The sequence below is a fragment of the Plecotus auritus genome, assembly GCF_963455305.1.
Source record: "Plecotus auritus genome assembly, chromosome: 9".
NCBI classification, from domain to species: Eukaryota; Metazoa; Chordata; class Mammalia; order Chiroptera; family Vespertilionidae; genus Plecotus; species Plecotus auritus.
In genome coordinates, this window is record NC_137783.1 from 155,073,607 (window position 1) to 155,092,370 (window position 18,764).

General features: G+C 64.8%; 1 protein-coding gene across 2 annotated transcripts in view; it reads right to left on the minus strand.

Moving 5' to 3' along the window:
- Window positions 1–18,764, minus strand: part of SHANK2 (SH3 and multiple ankyrin repeat domains 2) — a 196,253-nt gene that overhangs the window by 83,370 nt on the left and 94,119 nt on the right. For both annotated transcript variants that reach the window (XM_080639996.1, XM_080639995.1), the window contains one exon: window positions 14,977–15,052. In XM_080639996.1, the coding sequence (XP_080496122.1) occupies window positions 14,977–15,052 (76 nt within the window). The remainder of the gene's footprint in view (window positions 1–14,976; window positions 15,053–18,764) is intronic.

An 18,764-nucleotide genomic window follows, 5' to 3' on the forward strand; every position in this document is an offset into this window, starting at 1 on the left:
ACCTACTAAGCGTCAGGGGTGGGCAGGTTACCCGGCAATTTGGAGGGCACCAACCAGGCCCCGCCAGGCCACTAGGGAGCTATCAGGAGTCGCGGGTCGAATGGTGGCTCCAAAAAGACGTCCCCGTCCTAACCCCGCACCTGGAAATCGGGTCTTTGCAGGTGCGACCAGTTACGGATCCAGATGGGTCCACCTGGGTTTCTTGAGAGCCTGCACACAGGGCGATCCGAGAGGCACAGCGGGGGCACGGGGGCCGACGTGGGCGTCACGCGGCCACACCCAGGGGCCCCAAGGACGGCTGGCCACCCCAGCAGCTGGGCCTTTGGAGGGCCACGCCCCCCGCGACACCAGGTCTCAGACGTCCGACCTCCGGGCCGGGAGAGAATCCGGTTCTGAGGCTCGACGACCCCCAGTTGGCGGCAACTTGTTCGTTTCCTTCCTAATCCAACAGGCGCACGGGTGTGCAGGCTCTGGTGCTGTGAGAGCGAGAAGGACAGGAGGACTTCCTGGAGGAGGAGGCCCCGCGTGTGAGTAGGAGTGAACGGTTGGCGGGAGGAGGGGCCGGCACACCCAGGACACGGTCTGGGCAGCAAGGGGCTGGCGCGAGGCTTCCGCTCTCCCAGACTCGCTCAAGGAGGCGCAGACGATAAAACGCTACGGTCCGCCACGTCCTCCCGAGGCCTGACTCCGCCCGGGACCCCTCCCGGCAGCCAGGCTCCCACAGAAACCCGTCTGCTGTGGCCGCGGTGACAGCTCTCCCCGCCGGCACGAAGTTAGGACCCTGCAGGCGGGCAGGACGGCCTGGCCCCACGGCAGGGGTCGGGGGTCGGGTCAGGGGGAAGACGCTGTGCCCGTGAGTCTGCGGGAGGGACCTGGATTGCCACGGTGCTCCTACCCGGACCAGGGGACCCTCCTCGGTTTGGGGAGGCTGCGGGGCCGCTGCAGTGACTTGGCCGCCCTGCCAGCCCTCGGCAGCCCCAGAGCTGTGTGGGGACCCACACGCGTGTGCATCTACAAAACCGCCCCCGGGGCTCCGAAACCCAATGAGCGCTACAACGCAGGCGCGGGGACGAGGCGCGCTCCCGACGGAAAGCTAACGTGCCGGCGCCGGCACAGCCGGTGACGCCTTGTCACCAAAGACACACTGTTGAGGGCACCGCAGCCGGGCCTCCGCACGCTGAAGGGATCCCTGGGTGGGGGGGCCACGGCGAGGAGACCGCGGGGCCTGGGGCACCCCTACGAGTTCCAGGGCAACGGCCCGGAGGCAGGGTTCGCGGAAGCATCGGGACTTTGACGGCCCAGAGAAGGCCCTGGGCGTGTTGAATACCAGGGCCCGCGGGTTCGGGGGTGCTGGCGCCCGGGGAGACGCCGGGAGGACCCCTGTAAGAGAGACTGGGGGTCCATCGCCCCGGAAAGCTCCTTCCTGGAGAGGCTGCGGGGGCCCCGCCTTGTCCAGGGCAGGAAACTGCAGCCGAGAGAAGCGGTCTACGGCGCTCACGCTCTCGCCGACAGCCAGCCGGCGGAACTGGGGCGCTGCTAGAAGAGGCAGGTCCAGGGACTGGGCAGGGCTGTCCTAGAAACTTCCGGGCTCTGCCAATCAGGACGAGGCGGCTGCACAGAGCCCGCAGCTCCTCGGAGGGGGCCTGGGCCACAACAGGTGGGCCTGCCGGGCACAGATGCCAGGCGTGGGCAGGCGGCCAGATCCCCGCGCGGCGCTGGCGGCGGGGTGGACAGAGGGCCACTCCACAGGCCATGGGACCGGGCCAGCCCGTCCTTGGGGAGGCCCGGCGGCTGAGAGCCGGCGGGAGCGGTCCCCACATCAGCTGCCACTCGCTGCTGCAGGGGGGCACCTCCCAGCCTTTGCCCGCCCCCCCCCCACACACATCCTGCTTCCCAGTCAGGTGAGTGCAGCCGTGGGCAAACTACGGCCCGCGGGCCGGATCCGGCTGTTCTATCCGGTTCTCTTGCTCTCCCCTCCGCTCCTTTACTTTGAATTTATATTAGTTCACACAAACACTCCATCCATGCTTTTGTTCCGGCCCTCCGGTCCAGTTTAAGAACCCATGGTGGCCCTCGAGTCAAAGAGTTTGCCCACCCCTGGGTGAGTGCGTGGTGCTGCTCTCTGCCCTCTGGCCTCTGCCCCATCCAAGCTGGGGCTGCCGCAGCTCCTAGGGGCCGTGAGCCCTCTGACTCCCACCCCGGGTTCTTTCATTTTATTTTTTTTTCCTTTTACTGATTTTGAGAGAGAGAGGAAGGGAGAGGGAGAGAGAAGAGAACATCAATGATGAGAGAGAAACGCCACGGATCGGCTGCCTCCTGCACGCCCCCCACTGGGGATCGAGCCTGCAAGCCGGGCCTGTGCCCCGATGGGGAACTGAACCGTGACCTCCTGGTTCCTGGGTCGACGCTCAACCCCTGAGCCACGCCGGCCGGTTCCGAGAGCTTGTGTGAGGTGCTCGTGTGCCACGTGGGGGAGAGGCCGCACGCGGGCGACTCATTCACAAACGACGCTGCTCCGGCTCCTGGGAGCCCGCCCCGCCACCCGCGAGCAGGGAGCGGCGTCATTGCACGTGGGCTCTGCGAGAGGCTGGGCCGTCCCCACGGAGCCCACACGCCCAGGGTCCTCCGGGAGCCGTTTCTCCGATCGGCGCAGCCGTGACGACTCCGCCCTGCCCGGTCTTCCTCACGCCTTGCGCTGCTGACGCGATCGGCGATACGAGGCTCTCCCGATAGAAGCCGTAACGTGCAAAGACTTGATTGAAATTAAATTGTCTCATCATTTCGTCATAAATCACCCGAAAGCATTTCCTAAACACCAGCAGGCATGTTACCCGCCAAGAGAGGCGGGCGGAGGAGACAGGGTGGGGCTCAGCGTCTGGGATGATGACCGGCGATCATCGCTCCCCGCGGAGCTGAGCAGAGGCTCGGCCTGAATGGGGAAGGGCGGCCTGGGAACCGGGAGGTGGGGGGAGGGGGTGCCTCCCCAAAACAGCTCCGTGATCCTCACAGCAACATATCAGATTTTTATTTATTTTTATTTTTTTAAAATATATTTTATTGATTTTTTTTACAGAGAGGAAGGGAGAAGGATAGAGAGTTAGAAACATCGATGAGAGAGAAACATCGATCAGCTGCCTCCTGCACACTCCCCACCGGGTATGTGTCTGCAACCAAGGTACATGCCCTTGACCGGAATCGAACCCGGGACCCTTGAGTCCGCAGGCCAACGTTCTATCCACTGAGCCACACCGGTTAGGCGCAGGGGTGGGCAAACTTTTTGACTCGAGGGCCACCATGGGTTCTTAAACTGGACCGGAGGGCCGGAACAAAAGCATGGATGGAGTGTTTGTGTGAACTAATATAAATTCAAAGTAAAGGAGCAGAGGGGAGAGCAAGAGAACCAGATAGAACAGCCGGATCCGGCCCGCGGGCCGTAGTTTGCCCACGGCTGGGTTAGGGCCATATCAGATTTTTATAATAAAAAGTTATTATTTTTAAAACCCTCACCAGAGGGTATGTTTTTATTGATGAGAGAGAGAGAGGGGGGAAGGGAGGGGAGAGAAACATTGATTGGTTGCCTTCTGTATGCACCCCGACCAGGGATTGAACCCACAACCTAGGTGTGTGCCCTGACTGGAAATCGAACCCCCAACCTTCCAGAGTATGGGACGATGCTCTAACCAAATGAGCCCACCTGGCCAGGGTGAAAAAATTGTTATTTGAAATATAAAATGTCACATATTCTATATATCATCCTGCTTAAAATACCCAACGACTTCTCATCAGAATGGAATATGAAATCCAAATTCCCCACCACGGCTAAGACCCTTTGTGATCGGACCCCTCCTAATTCCCCACGTTCCAGCCATACTGCTGTCTTCTCTCCCTCCCACAGGCCGGTCTCCTCTCTGCCTCACTGCCTGTGCTCGCCCCGGAGTGCTGCCTCGGGGCCCCACGAGTGAGATCTGTTCAGGTCCCCAAGGTCCCTTCCCCAGAGGGGCCTTCCCTACCCCCCAGACATGCCCTCCGTGCCCTGACCCTCAGCCCTTACCTCCGCTCTCATTCCCTTGTCAACCACTGCATTTGAAATTGTGACCTGTTGGTATGCATGCTCCCGGGCGGGCTGATCCTGCCCACTGTGCCTCTACCAGGGGTCCTCAAACTTTTTAAACAGGGGGCCAGTTCACTGTCCCTCAGACCGTTGGAGGGCCGGACTATAGTTTAAAAAAAAACTATGAACAAATTCCTACGCGCACTGCGGGCCCGGGACGCGTCGGCTGCTAAGCAGGACAGGCAGCGGCACCCAGCGGGCCGGATACATGTCCTCGGCGGGCCGCCTGTGGCCCGCGGGCCATAGTTTGAGGACCCCTGTATCTAGACGGAGCAGGCCCATCTTTTGAGTCCTGGCTCTGGGACCCTGGGTAGGACCCTCACCCACGCTGAGCCTGGGTTTTCTGGCTGCAGAAGGGAAGATCAGAACATTCTAGAAGGTGCTCAACTGGTGCTTATTGACACAACGAGTGAAACCGAAGCCGGGACTCTCGCGTACGGTCTGTGATGCCGATGGTGTGACCCCTGGTCCTGGCCGCCGGGACAGAGGGGCCTCCTGAGACAGAGCTTTAAAACCAGGCTGGTCCGGGGCAACCCCGCCTGCGGCCCTGTCTAAACCGGTCGCCCACGCCCCTCCCTCCGCGACCCCTACGGCCCTGCGGCTGGTCCGTTTCCCGAGAGAGAGTCCATGAAGCCGGCGGGGACAGGGTTTGTCCAGGGTCACGCGGCTCGGCCAGAGGCAGGGCCAACTGGGAACCCTTGGCCTTTGACCCTGAGTGGACTGTTCTTCAAAACAAAACATCAGGGTGACAGTGGAGCAGCAGGCGTTCCCCTGGGGAGCAGGACGGGCCACGGGGGACTCTGTCCTCGGTGATGACAATGAGCGGCCGGGGACCTGCGCCGACCACGCTGTGTGGGCTGCAGACAGCTCGTCTCGAACGGCCCCGTTCCTGAGTCCCGGAAGGTGGACATCACCCACAGCGGGGAGCCCGGGGCCGTCTCTGCTCGTGGTAACCTGACTGGGCGTGGCTGCCCCCCTCCCCCCCCAACCGCCGAGCTTTGGAGACGAGGCTGAGTGGGCTGGGCGAGGGGCTGCAGGCTGGCCCCGACTCCGCGGTCCCCCCAGCAGGCCCGGCCCCTGCGCCCGCCCACCCCCAGGCCACCAACCTCCCCCCACGGGATACTTGCTTCTGTTCCGAGGGGGCCATTCACATGCCCCCTCCGAGCAAGAAGGGGACACGCTTCTGTGGGGACCCTTCCCGTCCCGTGAAAGGGGTGCCCCAGGCCAGGGCTTGTCAAACCCTCTCTGTAAAGGGCCAGCGCGTCCGTGTTCCAGGCTCGCGGCCCACGCGGTCCCGGCTGCAACCACTGGCTCTGCTGGTTGTGGCTCCCAGGCAGCCCGGACGCGCGGTACGTGGATGGGCGTGGCTGTGTGTCGATAAAACTTTATTTATAGAAGCAGCCGGCGGGGGCGGGGGGGCGGATAGGGCCCGTGCCCCCGGTGTTTAAAGACACGCTCTGCATGCCCGCAAGACACGCAAATGGCCACAAACGATGGATCTGTGCCCGTGCCACAACGTGAGCCGCGGTCGGTGCCTGGGACAAAAGCCGAGAGAAGCCCCGTCCTCCCACGCGAGTCACACCTCATTGTGTCCAGGTGCCCGGCCTGGCCCAGCGTCTGGGCCTCAGAAAAGACCCAAGGAAGACGCATTTAGAAACGGGGTCACCGGTGAGATGCCCTAGAAAGACGCGGAGGGATCGCACGGAGCATCCACTCAGAAAGACAAAGGGCCCCCCCCCCCGCCCCGTGACCGTGCCTCGGTGTGCATGCCGGGCCGGCTCCGGGTGGGGCGGCGCCGAGTTCTGGCTTAATGAGCAACGAGAGTAAACGTCATCATCGCTGTGGCGTGCCAGGCCCGGCTCTCAGGGCTGCGTGGGGCCCGTTAAGGGACGCCTCGTGGTGACCGCAGGAGGTGGGCACTGCCGTCTCTCCCCCTCCAGGAGGAGGAGACGGAGGCACAGCGAGGGCGAGTGGTTGGCCCAAGAGCACACAGCCCGGGGCACAGCCAGGCTGTCGGGGGCTGGACGCTGCGTCCTGGGGCCTCCCGGCTGCCTGCCAGGTGGGGACAGTCCCCGGGTGCTCCCAGACCTCCCCACCCCGGACAGCCAGCGACCACGGCAGAGGCAGGCCCACGGGAGGGGGTGCTGGCTGCAGCAGCACGTTCCTGAGAAGGAATCGCTGACGTCCTGTCAGCCTCAGAGAGAAGACCCTGCTCCAGGTCAGACGCCCAGGACCAGAGAGGATGGGCCACGCGCCGTGGGCTGGAAGGACAATGGTGGGACCCGCAGCCACAGCACAGAGGGGCCGGCACACGGGCCGTCTGCCCGATGGGAAGGCCGTCCCAGGCGCAGCAGGGGCGTGCGGGTCCCGAGCCCACGCTATTGCTTTTCCCTGGAACGCTCTGCTTGCTCTCTCTGTACACCGAACTCCTACTCATGCTTCAAAGCCCATCTCAACCGCCACCGCTCCCGGGAGGCCCTGGCTGCTGTCCCTCACGTGACTCTGTGTGCTTAGCGCCAGGGCACGGAGCCGTGTCCCTCGCATAGACCCACTGCGGGTCCTTCCCCAGGCTGGCTTCCCACTACAGAGGCCAGAAAGGCCGGATTCTTGCGTTCCCAGCATCCCTTGCAGCTCTGGGTGGTCCTAGGACAGGGGTGGGCAAACTTTTTGACTCGAGGGCCACCATGGGTTCTTACACTGGACCGGAGGGCCGGAACAAAAGCATGGATGGAGTGTTTGTGTGAACTAATATAAATTCAAAGTAAAGGAGCGGAGGGGAGAGCAAGAGAACCGGATAGAACAGCCGGATCCGGCCCGCAGGCCGTAGTTTGCCCACGGCTGGTCTAGGACGTGGTCTGGGCAAATGCGATGAGAGGGCAAGTCTCCTGGGGCCTCAGGGGAAGAGCTGGCTTGGGGAGAGAGACTTAGAGGAGGTTCCCCAGGGCTGGAGCTTCCCTGCCTCCCCCCACCCACCCCGCACGGGATCTGCCCTGAGGGGGTGCTGCCTGGAGCTGTGGCTGCCACCTTGTGACCCTGAGGCAGAGGCCATGAGGCTGCAGGGATGCCCCTGGCCGTGGACCAACCCCTCTGGGCTCACCATCGTGGCCTCAGCCACCGTCTGTGGGGCTGTATTATTCGCAGCCAAAGGCTTCCTCGTGGACATGGGGCGGGGGGGGGGGCTGTTGCAGGGCAGGTTGGTAACCGGTGAGGAGACACCGGGAAATGGCCAGCAGCGGGTGCCCAGACTCCCTGGTACACCGGCAGCCTCCGCGTTCCATCTGCACCGGGCAAGATTCACCCAACGGCTTCGCGCTGGCCGTGAGGACCCCGGAGGCCCGGCGAAACGGCCCTGCGGTCTCCACCAGCTTCCGTTTTCCCAGGAAGGTGCGTCAGCCCAGTTCAGGAAGGCGAGAGCGAAGTGAGAGTGGTTTCCTCGGTCTCAGCCACGGCTAATTTCCTGCCAACCACAACCCGGCCTCCCCAGGCGTGTAGCGGCCACAGCCAGCACGGCACGGGGCTGGGGACAGAGACGCACCACAGCCGGGCGGTGAAGAATGACAGGTTTCAGCCCTGACCGGTGTGGCTCAGTGGATAGAGCGTCGGCCTGTGGACTCAAGGGTCCCAGGTTCGATTCTGGTCAAGGGCATATGCCTTGGTTGCGGGCACATCCCCAGTAGGGGGTGTGCAGGAGGCGGCTGATCGATGTTTCTCTCTCATCGATGTTTCTAGCTCTCTATCCCTCTCCCTTCCTCTCTGTAAACAATCAATAAAATATATATTTAAACAAACAAACAAACAAACAAAAAAGAATGACAGGTTTCAGACGTGGCTGGGGTGGAAGGAAAGGGTCAGCCAAGGACTCCTCGTGGGTAACTCGACCCAAGATCCTAGTCAGAGTCCGGCAGCCGTTGCCGGCAGGGCAGGGGCCACGTCGGGGAAAAGCCACGGACGGAGCTGCCGGCCTCCTGCACTGTATTCCTGCCCTCTGAGTCACCCTTCAAGGAGTGCCTGGTGTCTCTTTAAGAAAAAAAATACATGTTTTTATTGATTTCAGGGAGGAAGGGAGAGGGAGGGAGGGAGAGAGACACATCCATGATGAGAGAGAATCACTGACTGGCTGCCTCCTGCACGCCCCACACTAGGGATGAGCCCGCAACCGGGCACGTGCCCTGGCCGGGAATCAAACTGTGACCTCCTGGTTGCTAGGTCGATGCTCAACCCCTGAGCCTGGGGGCTGGGCCCTGGTATTTCTTTTGACCAATGGGCTATGTCCTTATTTGCATACCAATCAGAATGCATGATTCTGACCAATCAGGACTGTGCTATTGGGACCAATCAGAACTCTGGGATTTGGATTCCTCATTTGCATAAACACGGACCAATCAGGAACTGGGGCGGGACTTCTCTCTATAAAAGGTGCCCCACTCCCGAGGCTGCATTTCCCAGTTTGCAAAGCGTTCCCTTCGGAAACGTCTCCGCGTTCCGCACCTCCGATGGGGAACTTCTGTTGGCAGTGAGGACTTGGGGTGGTGGGGACCAGCCCCTCGGGTGGGCGGGCGGGTGGCGGGCTTTCTCCTCTTGAAATCAGGACTCATGGAGCCTTCCCTCTCCCCCACGCTGTCCAGGACACAGGCTGGTGCCTCCTACGTGACCGCCACCCGCGACTGTGGGAGTCCCCGTCTCCACGCCAAACCCACACGCCCTGACCTTCAGCTTGGCACAGACGGGGTCAGAGACACCCCCCGCCCCCTCCCCGCTGCTCCTGGAGGGACGGCCCAGACTGTCCTCAGTTTCTCCCTAAGGAAGGCACAGCCCCTGCTGGGTCCCTTCCCCGTGCAGAGGCCCCTCCATCCTCCTCTCTGTCCACCTCCACCTGGAGTGTCCCTCCCGGCCGCTCCCCGTGGTCTGCCCTGTCGCCGGGCTGCAGATGGTCTGCATTCCCTGGGGCCGAGCCCGGCTGGCGGCTCGCTGTCCCTAAGGTCCTTGTGCTCCGAGGCGTCCCAGTTCTCCCCGTATTTCCCATCCTTCTTCATTAAAGCGCGGGTCCCGCCACACGCCGGCCGCCCCAGGCCATCCGCCTGGCCTTCCCCGGGCCAGGGCGGCCGCTGGCTCCCGAGGCTCCGGTGACGCTTGGCTTGTTCTGGTTTTCCCCAGACAGACATTTTTCTAACTGCAGTCTGTGTGGTTCCCGGCGCCCGTCACCGTCCACACTATATTTATTCCTTCCTTCCTGCCTGCCTCAGAAAGCTCTTATCTTCAGCGAGATAAGCCGCCCGCTTCCAGCCTGCCCGCACCCCGCTGGCTCCCGAACTCCACGCGCCCACTCTCATCGCCAGAGCATCTTAGGGTGCCTGGGTTCATCGACACCCATTTCGGCTGAGACGTGCTCGCTGCCCCCCCTCCCTCTCCCCTCCATCCCCCCACATCGCGGGGAAGAGCAGGACAGTCACAGACGGAGACGCGGACTCACGGATGTGAGCACACATGATGCACACAGCACCCCGCCCCACGGTCCAGGAGAGCACCCCGCCAGGTGCTGTGTGAGGCCCCCACGCCCTCTTCTCCCTCACAGCCCACTGGGGTGGAGGCACTGCTCCCTCCCCTGCTCCACAGACAGGAAGTGGGGGCACAGAGAGGTTCGGTGACTGGGCCAGGGTCACACAGCGGGTGCAGCGAGGACCTGGGCTGCGGAGCTGGGCCCTGGCCCGCAGGACCCCGCCCCTCCCCGAGCGTGGGGCAGGCCCCTCAGCACCCTCTGCAGGGACAGCGCCTTGTGCCCCGCAGCACTGGAGGCCTGGGCCCACCTGCTGTCACCCGTGGCGAGTGCACCGGGCCCTGTGCCTGGAGGTGGGCAGGGGTGGGCCGAGCTCTGCACCAACCACGGAGCCTCTGGTCTGGGGCAGTGGGCCCCTGGGGGTCCCAGGCACAGAGAATCGCCGACTCACAGTGGGAGGGGCCTGCGGGCCACCAGAGCCCGCGGCCTGAGTTCTCCGGGTCTCCCGAGGCCCCTGGGACAGTGTGGGCCTGGCACATCCCTGGTGTGGCCAGCTCTCGGCTGGGGAGCGTGAGAAGGCACGCAGCTGCCTGAGGGAGGCCTGGGGTGGGGGGGAGAGACGGTGCGGCCCGTCCCCGAGTTGGCAAGGAGGCCAGCACCGTGGCCCGGCCTGTGCCGTGCGCTGCGCCCCGGCTGAGCCTCCGTTCTCTCGGCAGGAAATGCCACCCCTTCCGCAGGGCCGCCGTGACTCTCAGCCGGGGTGCGTGGAGGGCGCTCCCCTCGGGCACAGAAGCCCAGACCTTGTCTCCCATCCCGCAGCCTCTGGAGACGACCGGGCCCCTCAGCGGGGGCAGCTGGTGCAGCGAGGAAGAGGAGCTCCATTGCTGGTACGACAGATGCAGGCCGACCCGCGTCTAAACCGTCTGTTCTCCCGGGTCAGATCCCGGCGCCGGAATGCTCACCCCGTGGGTGTCCTGTGGCTGCTGTGACCACGGACACAAGCGTGGCAGCTGGAACAGACCCTGACGCTCGCTCAGCCCTGCCAGTCGGGGTCTCCTGGGCTGATCCGGGTCCCAGGGCCACCCCCGGGGGGTCCAGGGGCCTGTGCCTGGCCCTCCCCAGCTCCTGGAGCCCCCACATTCCTTGGTTCGCGGCCCCTTCCTCCGTCCTCCAACTTCAGCTCCGTTGTCACGTCCCCCTCGGCCTGTGATCGCCTGGGGCCCCTCCAACACCCAGGACCCCCTTCCCGTGCGGAGGTCAGCGACCCCCTCACCGATCCCATCTGTGTCCTTAACTCCGGGGGCCAAGGGGCACCTTTGCAGGTCCCAGGGACTCAGGCAGGGGCGTCTGGGGGGCATTACCGGACCCAGCACCCCATACAGGTGACCCCGCCCTCCCCGGGGAGACGGCGAGGAACCGGCTTGCCGTGCAGGCTGGGGGTGTGCCCAGGAAGCCTCGCCGATCACGGCTGACTCATCACAGCCCAGGCGCGGCCCGGAGACGCAGAGGGGGCGGAGGAGCGCGTGGCGTGGGGCCCAGCGAGCGAGCCGACAGGTACCGCAGCGGAAGCAACCGCTCCTTCCGCTATGTCGTGTTCTCCCCTCGGAGGGACAAAGCCATGGCCCTGGCGGTGCCCCCTGCCATCACCCCGGGAACGGCCACGCTGCCACGTCGGGGCGCTGTCCCCGGTGCCCTGGCCGGAGTGGGAGCTGAGGGGTGACCCTGGGAGGGGGCTGCCCCCCAGTTCTTGGCTCCTCACCTCAGGGCCCCTCTCCTCCCTCCCCCCAAGGCCTTGCCTCTCTGTGTTCGGGCTCAGAGCGGGGGGCGGGGGGCTGCAGAAGGCCCTACCCACACCCGCACGTGACGCTGAGGAGTGCCCGCCGGGCAGCGGAGCCCCAGCGTCCGGTGAGGGAGTCCACGGGTTCCCAGCGGAGACTCGTTAGAGGAAGACGGAGCCCCGGCCCCCGGGAGTTCTCTCCACGGAGGCCGAGAGGCACACTTCGCTCCCGGCCCCCCGACCGCCCCCGCGAGAGACTGGATGCCGGGCGCTTCCTCCCGGACCTGTGGCGGGTCGGGCTCCTACTGCGGTCCCGTCCTGGCCCTGCAGGGGACTCGCAGCTCCGGACCTGGGCGCAGTGAGGGAGGTCTGCCGGCTTCCAGATCATTGGCTTCCCTGCCCCCTATTCCTCCTGGCGGGAGCCGTGGCCCAGGCCCACCCCCTCACCGTGACCGGGGGGGGGGGGGGCGGGCGGGAAGCCGGGGACCCATCCGTTCTGGGCCTGCCAGTCCGGGCTCTGGGCTTTACACAGACATGCCCACCTTGGCCTGTGACGCGTGGCCGCGGGATGAGGGTGCTGGTGGCTGAACATCGCCCCGTTACAACCCTGGGCCTGGGAGCTCAGGTGGAAACGTGGGAGCAGGGCTTGGGTGTGGCAGGCCCCCCAGCGAGAGGGGAACGGCCGGACCACCTGGGGACCACGTGTGAGCCCGGGGCTAGTGGAGGCGAACAGGCCAAGCACACGCATCGCCCACACCGGGAGCCACGGGCTGCCCAGCAGGAGGAGGAGGCCGGCCGTGACCCTGGCCCAGGCCCTGGATGGGGTGAGGAGGGGGAGGTCTCCCCTGGGTCCTCCCGGGGCCGGCACCTCCTTCTGCCCCCTCTCCCCCATCACACCAGGACATGCGCTGAGTGCCAGGCCCAGCTCGGCTCCCTGCAGGGTTACCCGTTAAATCTGAACCTCGAGCTCCCGATGGAGGCAGTCAAAGCTGCCGTGTGCTGGTTTTCACAGGACACCAGGGATGAATGGATGGGTGGATAAGCACATGGAGATACGGATGGGTAAGGACAGGGATAGATGGGCGGATGAATAAATGCATGAATGGATAGATGATGGATCGGTGAGTGGATGGATGAATGGGTGGGTGGATGGATGGGTGAGTGGATGGATGAATGGGTGGGTGGATGGATGGGTGAGTGGATGGATAAATGAGTGGATGGATAAATGAGTGGATGGATGGATGGATGGATGGATGGATGATGGGTGGATGGATGGGTAGGTAGATGAGTAGATGGATGGATGGGTGGATGGGTGGATGGGTGGATGGATAGGTGGGTGGTGGGTGAGGGGGTAGGTGTTACGTGAGTGGGTGGGTGAGTGGGTGAGTGGGTGGGTGAGTGGGTGGGTGAGTGGGTGGGTGGGTGAGTGGGTGAGTGGGTGGGTGGGTGAGTGGGTGGGTGAGGGTGGGTGGAGTCTGTACAGTCCAGAGTGAGACCTTGAGGCCCCTGCCTGTCCCGGGAGGCCCTCCGGATGCCCGATGCTAACGAGGCTGGGACCCGACCTAAGAGAAGTGGGAACGTAAGGCCCGGTCCTGTGTGGAGACATGTTTCCCAGGAAGACACGAGACATCCGGGGGTTCTCTGCCCCCCGACCTTGGTCCTGTGCCCACCGTTCCAGGTCCTCCGTCCGGGCATGCTGCGTGGTGGAGGGACTCTGAGGCGGGGTGGCCGGAGCGGCGGGACACGCCCACAGAGCACAGGTGTGTTCTGACCGCTCTGCGCCCCTGACCAACGGGGGGAGCGGAGAAACCTCCCGGCTGATTCAGAAACTCTCCCGAGCCCGGCTCCCCACTTCCTTCAGTGACAGCTCATTTCAGGGTCACCGCTGCCCAGACGGCAGCCCCGCCGCCCACGGGGGTAACCGGCCCGGCACCCAGCCGCTCGGCTCACTGGCACGTCCACGTGGGTTCTGCTCTGGCTAAGGAACTGGACTGGGCGCCCCGCCCTGCAGCCAGCACCCCTCCTGCTCACTGCCCGCTTTCTCGGGGCGGCCGTGTCAGCCCATCCCCCAGCACCTGCCCCTCAGGGTGACCGTGTCAGCCCACCCCCCAGCACCTGCCCCTCAGGGTGACCGTGTCAGCCTGCCCCCCAGCACCTGCCCCTCAGGGTGACCGTGTCAGCCCGCCCCCCAGCACCTGCCCAGAGCCGCACACGCCGTCTCCCGGGTCACCACAGCACGTGGGGTCCACCAGCCAGCCCCCTGCCCGCCCTCCATTGCTGCTGCCAAGTTCACGTCCAGACAAGGTCAGCGCTGGGCTCTGTTCTGTCCGGCCCAGGGTCACACCTGGGCTCAGACACACGTGTGGCCGAGGGTGGGTGCTGCCCCAGGACCCCTCCCACTGGTTAAATGACATGAGGGAAAGGTCGCGGAAGGGTCGCCGGCCGTGGTGCTGGGAGCAACCCGAGGCAACCGGCAGCGGCCGGACAGTGGCCACGGTGCAGTCCTCCCTGCCTCGCCCGCTGCCCCCACTCGCCCGCAAGGCCACGGCGGTCCACTCCCTCCGCCCGCCGGCCGGGCTGACCCCGCGGCTGCGCCAAGGCCCAAGCTTTTCCCGCTGACCCGCTGGCGGGGCCTGGCCGGGCGTCCCTCTCCTCTGAGGCCCCGGGCCTGGCACCGAGCAGGTGGTCAGGACGCACGGAGAACAGAGGCGCCGGTCCGTGCCCAGGACACAGGGCTGGCGGGACCTTGGAGGTCACCTGGTCCAACCTCCCGGCCAGAGGACGCCCGCCCTGCTTGATTCCCCACAACGGCGGGGAGCTCACCGCCTCACCAGACAGCTCTGTGCTGTCCCTGAACAGGTCCCGCGGGCCCACCCGTCTCCTGCCGGCCGAGCGCCCGCTGTCAGGCACGTGACCAGCCTGCCCCAGGGTCAAGTCAGGCCCTTCGACCCCTCCTCTGCGGGGAGGCAGCCCGAACGGGGAGCCGCCCATTTCAAAGGCAGAGCACGTGCACACACCGGCCCGCACACGCGTGCACCGCGGGCGGCTGGCAGGATGCTCGCCGCTCGCCGCTCTCCGGCCAGGGACGGCTCTGCAAAGGCCACAGCCCGCGGACCAGCTGCTGTCCGGACCCTGCGGCTGTGAGAGGCCCCTTTGTCCCGAAGCCCCACTCCCGGCTGGACAGCCCTCCACGTAACCATGGCAACAGCTCTCGGCGCTCCCTGGCTCTCGGGCACCCTCCCCGCCAGAATGGAAGCGGAGTGTGGCTGTGACCACGTGTCCAGGGTCCACTGTGCCCAGCGCCGCCGTCGGTCACACCCGCACGGCCTCCCCCAAACAAGGCCAGGCTGGCCTCCGCCTGGGAACACGCCCCTGGGCCCCCCCACAAGGGCGCTCCGCCAGACCCCAGAGCGCAGGATCTCCGGGACACGGTGGCTTCCACCATCCCGGCCCACGTCCACGGGGCACGGGGGGCACGGGGGCCACGGTGGACATGGGGGACACCAGCCCAGGGGCCTGAGGGAGCCATGCAAGGTGGTCGGGGCGCTGGCGGCACGTGCGCTGGCCCGGGGCCGGCCGGGGAGCGCGTCTCACCTGCAGGCGTCGAAGCTGTCATAGGAGCCCACGGTGTAGTGCCGGAAGAGCTTCTTGCTGCGGTCCGCACGCGTGTCTGCACGGGGGAGAGAAACATCGCTTAGCAACGTCACGGGCCCCAGACGTGGGGACCACGCCAGGCGGGCCGGGCCTCGCATCCGTCTGACCCACGGCGCCTGAGACCCGCTCTCCCAGGAGGACGAGGCCTCCGTCTGGGGTCCCACTTGGCAAAATTCGGGGGACGCATATGAACCCCAAGGCGCAAGGCTCAGGAGCTCGGTTCCCAAACAGGGCAGAGTCCCAGGGTCCTCAGCGCGTGGGGGCGCCAGGAGGGGGCGCCGAGCAGCGCACAGAAGGACCGGCCGGGTCCGGCTGGAGGGCGGCTGCCCCGTGGCCCGCAGAGCCACCAGCGCGGTGCTCTCAGCTGCGCCGGCGAGCCGCGGATGGCTGCCTTGGGGAAAAAATGTTTATTGTTGTTTTCCTGATTGTCATTGCTTTCTCCTACACACACACACACACACACACACACACACACCCCAAACAGCCATGATTAACGTCCCTAATTAAGCTCCCCGCTTGCTTCCCTTGCTCAGCGGATTCAGACGTAAATTTCACGGGAAATGATATGGACGAGGTAATTAGATTTAATAGATAGCTCAGGGCTGCGGGGGAAGGCGGGGCGGGGGGGACCCACGACGACACAGATACAAGAAATACGGCGGCTGGTGATGTGCTGTTTAGCTATTTCCCCTTCGTCATAAACCCTCCCAGACAATACCCTCCTGAACCCTGGGAAAAAATAGACAGAAATGATGTGCTGGCCTCGGGAGGGCTCCAAGTCTCTGGAAAGCCCTGTGACCTCCCTACTGCCCGGTGTCTTCAACGCCGTGAAGTCAGCAAAAACACGAGTTCCCTTTCTACCCAGCCTGGAGTTGCCTTTGGGGCTTGGGGTGGAGCAGAGGTCCCGCCGAGGACTACATTTCCCAGCACCCCTTGTACCCAAATGGCCATGTGACTATTTCCCACCAATGGGACGTGAGCATGTTCTACGGAGTGGGGGGGGGGGGGTCCCTTCTAAGCTTGGCAAAGCTCGAGGCTTCTCCCAGCTCAAAGCCGGACACCAGGCCCGGGAGGAGGTGGAACCGTCTCGGATCCCTGGAAGCGGCCTGGCCTCCGTGCACTGCGCCGCCGACTGCCGACGTGAGCGGGAATCCAGTGCTGCACGTGCTCTGGGAACGTGATGGTGCGACAGCCAACGCTGCCCGCAGGCGTGCGGGCCGGGGCCCCGTGACTGGGCTGCCACCTGCCTTTCCACGCGTTTCCGCATCGCTCCCTGTGGCTCAGACGCTAGGAAACTCGGGATCCCCCGGGCAGTGCCATCAGCGCCGTCACTGTCACCGCTGACACAAAGTGGGTGCTTCCTGTGTCCCAGGCCCTGCTCTAGGCGCCCCTCCCGTACTCACTCTGTGCCCCTTGGTGACGGGGGCAGAAAGGGAACATCGGGAACCAGCTGGAATTGTAAGACGTGTTGACCCTGTGCTGTTCCCCGTGATGGTTTCGTTCTGATTCAAGAAGGCACATTCTTGCCGGGCTGGCGGTTACACACGGGTCCGGGGGGGGGGGGGCGGCTCCCCTCAAGGGCAGCCCGTCCTCCCCATTCGGAGCTGCCTGTGATCGTGGAAACATGAACAACCCCGATAGCGGAACCAGGGCCGCCCGCCCTCGGAAGACCCCCAGCCTTGGCGTGTCCGCAGGCCTTTGCAAATCTCCAGACCTGTACGCTGCCCACGTGGCATACCCTTTGGCTACTTCCCCACGCAACCTCTGTCCTTCTGCCCCAGAGGAGCAGCTGGCTTATGGGGGGCGCAGAGCAGATTTCTGCGGGTGACCTGCTGCTCTCCCACGCTGCCGGCAGGACGGGAGTAAACGCTCACGTAGGAGTCGCTCTGTCTCTGCTGAATTGGCTCGAGTAGTGACAGGCAGCCCGGACCCACGGATTGTCTGGTTACGTTAGGACCCCCCGGGGGGGGGAGGGCACACGCGGGTCTGCAGGTTCAGCCACGTCCCCCAGGGGCAGCCTCTCGGATTTCTGCTCCATTTCACGCCACCCCTCCCCCCCCCCCGGAGCGGCCACTCCGATCATCCCAGCCTCCGTCCTCACCGACGTGTCCCGAGTCCGTCCCCCCCGGGCCGTGACGGGCAGCGTCTGGGCTCATCCAGCCCCGCGGTGGCGGTGGGACGACGAGACCCATCTCATGGATGGTGACGTGATGCCCGGCAATGCCACACCCACGGACGGCAGCCGGGATGAGCACCTCAGCCGGCAGGCGGCTCCCTGGCCCAGGCTCAGAAGCCCCGGGCCCACTACCTGACCCCTGGAGAGGGTCCGCGTCTCCCAGGCTCCCTGTGGCGCTCAGGGGGCGGGGAGGGGGGGACTGGCCTTGCTCCCCTTTACCAGCCCTGGCGTCGAACTCCTGATGGACGGTCGAACTCCTGGAGGACGGTCGAACGCCTGGAGGACGCCAGTGTAAATGCTCGCCGACCTGATCTCCACGATCCCCTGTACAACTGGCACATGAACACAGCACACACCCTCCACGTGGGCGCAGCACAGGGGCCCTTGCCAGGCCGGGCGCCGGGCCAGCCCAGCTGCACGCACCTCCCCAGGCGGGGCCCCTGGACCAAGGCAGCCCCATGTTCCGTGTCCTCCTCCCCCCGCTCGCTGGCATCCTGCATCGAGCACACGTTCAATTCTAGTCATTTATCAAGCCCCGCTGTGCCCCCAAGGCAGGGATTGGAAGGAAGGAGACTCGGAGGGGACGGGGCTCGGCACCCCAGGGCTGGGGAGAGGGCGGAGCCTGAGGATGCTGGCGGTCCAGGGGCTGGGCTGAGGGCCCCGCAGCCACATAACGGTGAGGAGGGAGCCCGTGGGCCAGGCCAGGCCTACAACATCCGTGTGGAGCCGCGTACGTGCCAGGCCCTGGAGGGATAAGTGGGATTTGAACCTGTGTGTGTGGGTTTACGGGTAGCAGAGGAGCTCGGGAAGCCAGGAGGGACCGGGGGACCGGCTGTTAAATGTTATTATTGCTCTTCATTGCTTTTGTTGCTTAAGCCCCAGGGGCAGCTCTGTGCTGGTTGTCTAGGGAACCGCCGGGCGCCGAGAGCTGATTGGTGCAGGACCCAGCTGAGGTCAGAGGTCCCAGGTTCCAGGAGTGAGAGGGTGTGCAGTGACGCGTGCGTGCGTGCGTGCGTGCGTGCGTGTGTGTGTGTGTGTGTGTGTGCATGTGTGTGTGTTTGCGTGCACATGTATGTTTACTAGACAAAAACCGTTTCTGCAAGGGGAGGGCTTCCTGGCTCCGCCAGTTACCGACGGTTCCCAGACCCCGGGATCGTACCAAAAACGCTGTTGCTGTTGCTGCTGATACTCACCCGAGGGTACTTTTCCATTGATTTTTAGAGAGAGAGGAAGGGAGAGGGAGGGAGGGGGGTAGGGGGGAGAGAGAGGGAAACATCAATCTGTTGCCTTCCGTACCCACCCAGACGGGAGACGGAACCCGAAACCCGGGCATGTGCCCTGACCGGGAATCGAATCGTGACCTCCTGGCTCACAGGTCAATGCTCAACCCCTGAGCCACACCAGCCAGGGTGCACCTTCCATTGTTGTAAGTCCTTTCTCCTCTCCCGGAAACAGTCACGGGCCAGGATCCGAGGCCCCGGGGACCTCCGCCCCCCGCTGCTCCCTCCCGGGCGGCGGGGATCCGCTCCCAGGGCCCTGCGCCAAGGGCGGT